This window comes from Mchenga conophoros, linkage group LG2 (assembly GCF_057382185.1).
Source record: "Mchenga conophoros isolate Kocher_MC1m ecotype Shallow Benthic linkage group LG2, M_conophoros_male_GT1.1, whole genome shotgun sequence".
NCBI classification, from domain to species: Eukaryota; Metazoa; Chordata; class Actinopteri; order Cichliformes; family Cichlidae; genus Mchenga; species Mchenga conophoros.
The window spans coordinates 7278806-7286468 of NC_140527.1; the positions used below are offsets into that span (position 1 = coordinate 7278806).

The 7663-nt window shown below is 39.7% G+C and overlaps 2 protein-coding genes across 13 annotated transcripts in view; one reads left to right on the plus strand and one right to left on the minus strand.

Moving 5' to 3' along the window:
* Nucleotides 1-456: 456 nt before the first annotated feature.
* phox2bb (paired like homeobox 2Bb) lies at nt 457-3956 on the plus strand. The gene is made up of 3 exons (XM_085285087.1): nt 457-1107; nt 1744-1931; nt 2268-3956. Exons 1-3 carry the CDS (start codon nt 867-869, stop codon nt 2694-2696), a joined length of 858 nt encoding a protein of 285 aa, XP_085141213.1. The 5' UTR covers nt 457-866; the 3' UTR covers nt 2697-3956.
* Nucleotides 3957-5217: 1261 nt separating this feature from the next.
* The window catches only part of LOC146581621 (LIM and calponin homology domains-containing protein 1-like), a 91435-nt gene continuing 88989 nt past the window's right edge, over nt 5218-7663 (minus strand). For all 12 annotated transcript variants that reach the window (XM_085285119.1, XM_085285097.1, XM_085285111.1 and 9 more), the window contains one exon: nt 5218-7164. In XM_085285119.1, coding sequence (XP_085141245.1) covers nt 7139-7164 — 26 coding nt within the window. In that variant the 3' untranslated portion in view covers nt 5218-7138. The remainder of the gene's footprint in view (nt 7165-7663) is intronic.

The window sequence follows — 7663 nt, forward strand, 5'->3', positions numbered from 1 at the left end:
CAGGTAATTAAAAAATTAAACCAGGTGCTTTTGTAACAAATTGTTTACCCCCAATAAAAATATAGATGGTTATAAGAGATAAAAGCCGACACGTTTGGCTTCACTGCAGAAGACCAGAGTCAGGATCAGTGAAAATAGTCGGAGCAGACGGGCAGAAAGAAGAGGTAGAGGGGGAATACTATGTGAAATCCTGCCCAAGGTATACGGTCGCTTAAAAGGCTTAAAAGCTTGGAGAAAATTGGATCAGGGAGAATCGTCACCCAACTTTCATTATTTCCAAGTGGTGTGATTGAATTAAAGGGCAAGATGGTGGTTGGAGAGGAGTGGGGTGGATGGGTAGAGGGGTGGGCGGCGGCGGCGGTGGTGGTGGAGGGGTGCGTAATGGCGAGGTATTAAATTCTAATTAGAGATGCAGGGGATCAATGATAGGGAGGTTGGACAGCCCGGGCCCCCAGTGCCAGCCCAATAGACTGATGAGTTATTGTCATGTAAAAAAGCGCTAGCAATAAGACCAAACGCTTTGCTATTGTCCAAGCGGAAAGAGCCAAGTTTATTATGAGGACTATATGCTCTAGAGACCTCGGGCTAGGCGGCTCTTAGGGGGCTTTTCATAAAACAGGGCTAGGTTCCTATAAAGGAGGCCAGTTTTGGAGCAGGCGCTGAGCAGTGAACATCTACCCACCGTCCAGCCTTTTTTTCCCAATCAGTTCAAACCAAACAAGTAATCTTTCCCCCCAAACTCAGACCGCGCGTCCTCCTCATTTTTGTTTTTATTATTTTTTTCTTTCAAACCCATTTTTTGGGTGCTTTTGTTTGCCATTTTTTCCAGGGAAGTGCAGCTTTCTAACTCTACCGAGCCTTCTCAAATGTATAAAATGGAGTATTCTTACCTAAATTCCTCTGCCTACGAGTCATGTATGGCCGGGATGGACACTTCGAGCTTGGCATCGGCCTATGCGGACTTCAGTTCGTGCAGTCAAGCCAGTGGGTTTCAGTACAATCCCATCAGGACCACTTTTGGGGCCACCTCCGGCTGTCCGTCTCTCACGCCGGGGTCCTGCAGTCTGGGGACCCTGCGGGACCACCAGAGCAGCCCGTACGCCGCAGGTAAGCAGCGGCTCCAGAGCCTCAACCCGGTGTATTATAGGACGCCTTGATTGCATTTGAAAATGGAAATGTGTTTAGTATTTACGAAACGAAATTTGCTTACACAAATGAAAGAATTTATCACGTTAGAAGCGATTGCAGGCAAGCGGTAATTCGGTTACGGGGTTATACTATCCCAGTCACACCCAAAACCGCCAACAGAATTATCTTAAGCTGCCAAAATGATAGGCATAATTTATTTACTTTGCGATGAGACATAAAGCTTCGAAAATAATTAGATAACCAAAGACTAAAGCTCATTATTGACACCGAATTGGAGTTACAGTAGCAACAAGCGGGGCGGATGGGAACATTATGACAAGTTTTCAAACTTGAGCCTCAATCTGAGGAGAACAATTAGTTTAACATTACAATTAACCCCATCACAGGTCTGCAACGTTATCAGTTCTGAACTAATTCAAAGGTAATCAAAGGCATAATACAATTGGAAGCTTTAGCCCAGCGTCCTTAACCGGATTTTAAACAAAATATTGAATTTACTTCCATTTGACAACATCACATTTACACACCCTCATATCTCCCCATTACTGCACCGATAAGACCACTGCACGTGTAACCATGACATTTCATTCACAGTTCCATACAAACTCTTCACGGATCACGGGGGACTGAACGAGAAGAGAAAGCAGAGGCGCATCCGGACCACTTTCACCAGCGCACAGCTGAAGGAGCTGGAGCGGGTTTTTGCTGAAACACACTACCCGGACATCTACACTAGAGAGGAGCTGGCACTCAAAATCGATCTGACTGAAGCCAGAGTGCAGGTACATAACTACCGACTCCTTTTACTCACAGTTACGCACTGGTGGATGCAAATGAGAACTATTTCAAAATACTGGGTCTAATCAATCATTATCACTAGATTTTAAGCAAAAGTTGAACTGCTTTCACAATGTGAAGGGCTGAGTACTACTGCTGTGTACACATTGGCAAAATAGACAACGTCTTTCTTCTGAGGCTTTCAGATATTAAAACATCTTTATATGACTAAATTATTTAGAGAACTCAACTTTTCTGTCGCCCTTTGCTTTGTCAGTCTTCTAGAAATTTAAGTCACGGTCGTTAAACGTTTCTACTTCCACCTTTTCACAACTAAACAGGTATGGTTCCAAAACCGACGTGCCAAATTCCGCAAGCAGGAGCGGGCTGCAGCAGCGGCTGCAGCTGCAGCCAAGTCCAGTTCTGGAAAAAAGTCCGATTCGAGAGATGAAGACAGCAAAGAGACCAAAACCACCGACCCTGACAGCACAGGAGGACCGGGCCCGAACCCCGTGCCCACCTCCAACTGCGGCGGGCCGAGCCCTACTGCAGGCCAAGTCAACACCACCGGGAACGGACAAGCGGACCAAGTGAAGACCTCCGTGTCCACCGGCATGGGAGTGACAGCACCAAGCCAAGGCTGGGCCACCGCACCGGGGACCATCACCTCTATCCCGGACTCATTGGGCGGGCCCTTCGCCAGCGTACTGTCGTCTTTGCAAAGACAGAACGGAGCCAAAGCTACGTTAGTAAAGACCAGCATGTTCTAATGAAGCTTCACATCGGGGAAAGAGAAGCAGAGCAGGGGAAGAGAGATACGTTTCCTCCTTCTCTGGAGACTGAAAAGCAATCGCCCAAGACTGACTTAAGGACAACAAAAAGCAGTTAGGAAAAAAGATTACTACTGTTATCTTTTATTTTTACGCCTTGCGTCGTTTCTTGTGGCCAGTTGGCAGTTTGCGGCAAACATATCCATCTTGACAAGTCAGATCGTCTTATAATAATAATAAAAAAAAGTTATTTTCTACAAACAAGTGCAAGTTGTGTAAAATCTTTTCAAGCATGTCTCGGGACGAAATACACTGAGAAATAAGACAGAAAAGGTCTTTTTCTACGTGCACCAATGTTATCTAAACAGCCATTATTCATGCATTAATTAAAAACACATTAAGCTTGAAATAAATACTTAAAATCGGATCAATTGACTTGTTAAGATGAATATATTTTGGTCAGATTTGGAGCATAAACAAACGTCGCCGCGCTGGAAAGGCGTAGTGCCATCAGTGAGCAAAGGAGCCTCGTTAAGTCACATTAAATGTCAGTGTTCATCAGATGCTTTGTTTCGTTCAGAGACGTTGAATTTCCACGACTGAGGATGCTTTCCACAAACATGGTATGAAACAACCAATATCCAACAAGACGCTGACGCATTTTGCTGTTTTGTTCTCTGCAGACACAACCTGCTGTGTGGAAGTGGCCTCTTACAGCTGTGTTTTGGTTTCTAAGGCTGCTGAGAGTTTAGTTTCTTTAAATTATCGATATAAACACAATTATTTCCTCAAGAAAAAAGGCACAAACTTACTGCAATGTTCACCTCTGACAGGAAATCTGTATGTTTTGTGTGTCTTTCTACGGCAATGTTTTTGTGGCTCAAAATTGTATAGTGTTAATACGTATTATTGTCTCCTATAGTTGAACCATAGGCCATACTCCCTCGTAGATCGATCATACAAGTCTTTTTGATGTTTTACAAAATTCCCTCGGAAGAATTTATTTTGGGTAAAAAAGGGGAATGGATGCAAACATTGTATTTATTTCTATATAATTTGCATGTTGTCTCTTTGTCTGATTTTACAATGATTTCCCTCCCATTTTGTGAGCATTATGTAACATGTTTTGTCCAGGATCTGAAAGTTATTTATATGTAGGTAATGAATGCTTATATTTAAGAAGGAAATATTTCTACATGTGCACATAGTTTTCCAGGTGTACCATTGAAATGATTGTTGATGATAAAAAAAAAAAAATAATAGTCCATATTGTTTTGTCATGTTTTTCTTTGGGAAAGAAATCGTGGAAATGATCGGTTATTATTCTTTTTGTAGTATACGATTCTTGAACAATTTTGAAAAAACAAATTTTGTCACGGTGGTTTGAAAAGGGCGAAGATTTCAGCACCACGGACAGCACCGCGACGTTTCACAATTCGTTCTTTCCGATTGACTTTTGGGAAAAAGAAAAAGAATGGGAGAAGGTAATCCGGCCTTTAGTTTAATTTATGAAACTAGGATGTTTCTATAAAAACAAACAAACAGACAAACAAACAAACAGTCAGTCAATCTTTCTTCAAGAAACTAACTCTTATTAAAAGGCAATGTTTAAATTCGGGGGAAATATTGTATACGAACTTGAAATTAAACTACACTAAAATACACTAATTATTTTTCAAGAAATGAAACTCAATCAGGTTTATTTTTAAAATGGTAAATAAGGAGTTAAACAAACTGGCTGAGACTTTTTCTTTTATTAAAAAACATCCGTGGAATCCAGTTTTCTGACTCAAGGCACAATTTGGGAATAATCGCTACCAGATTTTAGGTGAGATCAAAAATACGGAAATCCGTTAGTTGAACACAGAATTCGTTTCATGTATAAGCCAGAGAGTCCATCGAGGTAAAGGTTTTAATTTTATGAAGTCACATTTTAAAAAGGCACTCTAATAAAAAACTCAGGACCTTAATAGGCACCTCTTTGAATTTAAGGCCAAATAAATGTTCGGAGTCGTTATTCTCGGTTTATTCTGACCCAACTTGAGTATTATTTTAGTATCACCTGAAAACATCATTAGGCTACAGACGGGTTTTTTGTGTTTTATCATTAGAAATTTATGGTGCTGTCATAAAAACGCACATGAAAAGAAAAAAAAAAAAAGAGGTTTCTATTCTCACTGGGTTAGAATGAGCTATTATATTATTTGATAGTTTATCAATAGGAAGACACATTTTAAACAATTTCTATGTAAATCTTTAAATAACACTCGAAAATTGGTTACGGTCAGCTTTTTGTTCTTGGAGTCACATGACACATAAAAAGGACAAAAACAAATACGCTGTGATTACAGGTGAAATGACTGAGCATAATATTTGTCCGTTTACTCATGATTCCAGACCTGAAGAGTTTCGCTTTGTGACACTTTTAACAAACAGGCATCTTACTAAATCTACATTTTAAAGCATTTATTTACTTTTCTTCTGTAATTTTATTGCAAAATGACCAGACAGAAGCAGGGCGTTAATGTATAACATTTTATTTATAAACATACAGTATGCTATAAATGCAAATGCATTTAAACATCAAATTAATCTATATTTCGCATAGTGCTCAGGTGAATATTACAATAAATACAGAACAGACGTAAAAGGTTTCATTCCCCAACTATCCTGCGATAAGAAGACCGTCTGAATATAGAGCTCCGTCTCAAAGATCCCGCTATAAGAGACTGGGCTTGACAATTATTCGTTAACTAAATTGAGAAAAAAAAATACACAATCATAACAGAAGTTTAAAAATACTGTAGATCAAGAGATGACCCCAGAGGGGAAGCTTGGCTATAGGACACAGTTCAGGAGGAGAAAAAGGAGGCTGTTTGCTAGTTTGCTTTCATACAGCAAATCATTTGGTTTTAGGCTTAAACGTGCACTTTTTTTCATTACATCCACAACACATAACAGGAAGAGCTCTTCTCATACACCTTAAAAAAGAAGCAAGTGACTGAAAATGTGCAGCCAGCGCCACAAATCTTTAGTTTTCATCCAACCAAATATTGCACAGGTGCAGCTGCTGCTGGTATATGTTTATAGTATTTTTGCTCTTTACCTAGTAATAACGTGTATTAGTGATTTTTTTTTAATTTTCAAGGTATAAATGAATTCTATCATTGAGCCATTATCAAAATTACCTCAATTAAAAGCATAGAGAAGTCTATATCACTCTAGAATAAAACATCCAAATTAAATGAAATTTTCCCCTGCAGTATACATAATCTGTCTTTTACCAAGTAGACATCACACGCTTTATTTCATTTTATTCCAGTCTTTGCATTTTTTATAGCACTGCAAACCACAGAGGAAGGGAGGCGGGGGAATTATGAAATCAAATTTGAGTGAAAATAAACAGTACTTATCAACTAAAATAAAGCGTGATGTGAGGGAGAGCTGCAGCCTTCTTGTCTGCAGTTTAAAATTTGGCCAGATCCCTCCAACAAAATAAAATAAAACAACATAAAATAAAGGAGAAATAAAACACCATCATACAGCTGGTGTTTTTTCCTGCATCACCTTGCTTTCCTAAGGCACATTGAAGTCTTGACTTTCCAAGCTGATAGATTGGAAGAGGAACAACCTGCTGTGACCCAAAAGCACAAAACCAGCTTTTAAGTCCTGTTATTGCCCTAATGATGAACCTACATCCATACTATGTCTTTATACTCGAAGCTAATTTTATTCTGTAAAGAAAAAGAGACACTGGAGGTCACTGCAAGGGCCAAAGGATAAAAATAGTGGCTTGCTCTATATTGTATTTGAGTCTAAATAGTCACCTTTATTGCACTTTCTATATCTGTTTGCTGTAATTTATCACTTAACTGAAGGAGGATACATTTATTAATGTGTTTTGGATTAAACCTGTTTAGGCTCTCTGTCTGCCTAGCTGCCTTACCGCATAATCTATATTCTTTCCAGTTTTTGGATGCTTATCCCTCCAAATTAAGAAAATCTCTCTTAAACGATAAAAAGTGATATAATATACTGGCAATAATTCACATTTTTGAACACCTTGTTTGTTTTTGTGTGTTCATTCAGACAGTACAGGGCATCAACATAGTCTACCTGTGTTTGAAGCATCTGCAGATGTGTTTTCTTTTCAACATGGCTGCCGCCTCAGAGCAGTCTTTTTCTCGCTGCTGCGTGATGAAACACAGTCTGTGGTGGCATGAGGACCAATCAAATCCAGATTTCACTCATGCATCAGATGACACACATATGAAGATTTTTTTTTTTCCCACATTTGGGCCACATGATGAATCTTGAATGGTTATCGAACTGCAGAAGATGCAAAGATTCTGACACGCTGCGAAGGACGTGATTTGCAGATAATCAGGTTAAAACAGGGATGGGGGGTTCTTCCTTTGAACCTTGTGCTTGTCAGTCGAGCGTCACAATGTGGTTGGCTGTCCGGCAGCTTGACAGGAAAGGAAAAGAGGGGAAAGAGAATCAAATTGGCAATTTTTATAAACCACAATTGTTTTTCTGGGACTTCATGTTCAAGGACATGGAGCTTTAATGAAAGAAGACCTTCTTAATTTGAGATAAAGACTCAGGAGTTTTCTGATAGAGGCCCTGATTTGATTTTGCGGTTTACTGATCCCCGAATGATAACGGCTGTTGAGAGGTTACTGAAACACGAGCTGTGTTGTTTGAAAAAGTTTTGCTGTTGTGCAGTAAAAGTGAAAGGGACAGAAAGTTACTGTCTTCCTCTTCTGAGTGCAACACCCCCATTTCCTCCTTCTGCCCGTTTCAGCTTCACTGCATCTGGTGCACCTGTATTAAGCTGCGCTGGCGAGGATTTTCATATTAAAATACACTTGTCCTATCAGCCTCACAGTTACGCTGCAATAAAGAGTAAGTTTTGAAACACACTGAAAAGTTTTAGCATAAAATAGTGTCAAGTTTACTTTGAA

Excerpts from the sequence above, each read along its gene's own strand:
- phox2bb (XM_085285087.1), top strand. The coding sequence starts at position 867 with ATGTATAAAATGGAGTATTCTTACCTAAATTCCTCTGCCTACGAGTCA. Across the intron at positions 1,108-1,743 it reads GAGCAGCCCGTACGCCGCAG|TTCCATACAAACTCTTCACG; the intron begins GTAAGCAGCGGC and ends TTTCATTCACAG. Across the intron at positions 1,932-2,267 it reads TGACTGAAGCCAGAGTGCAG|GTATGGTTCCAAAACCGACG; the intron begins GTACATAACTAC and ends ACAACTAAACAG.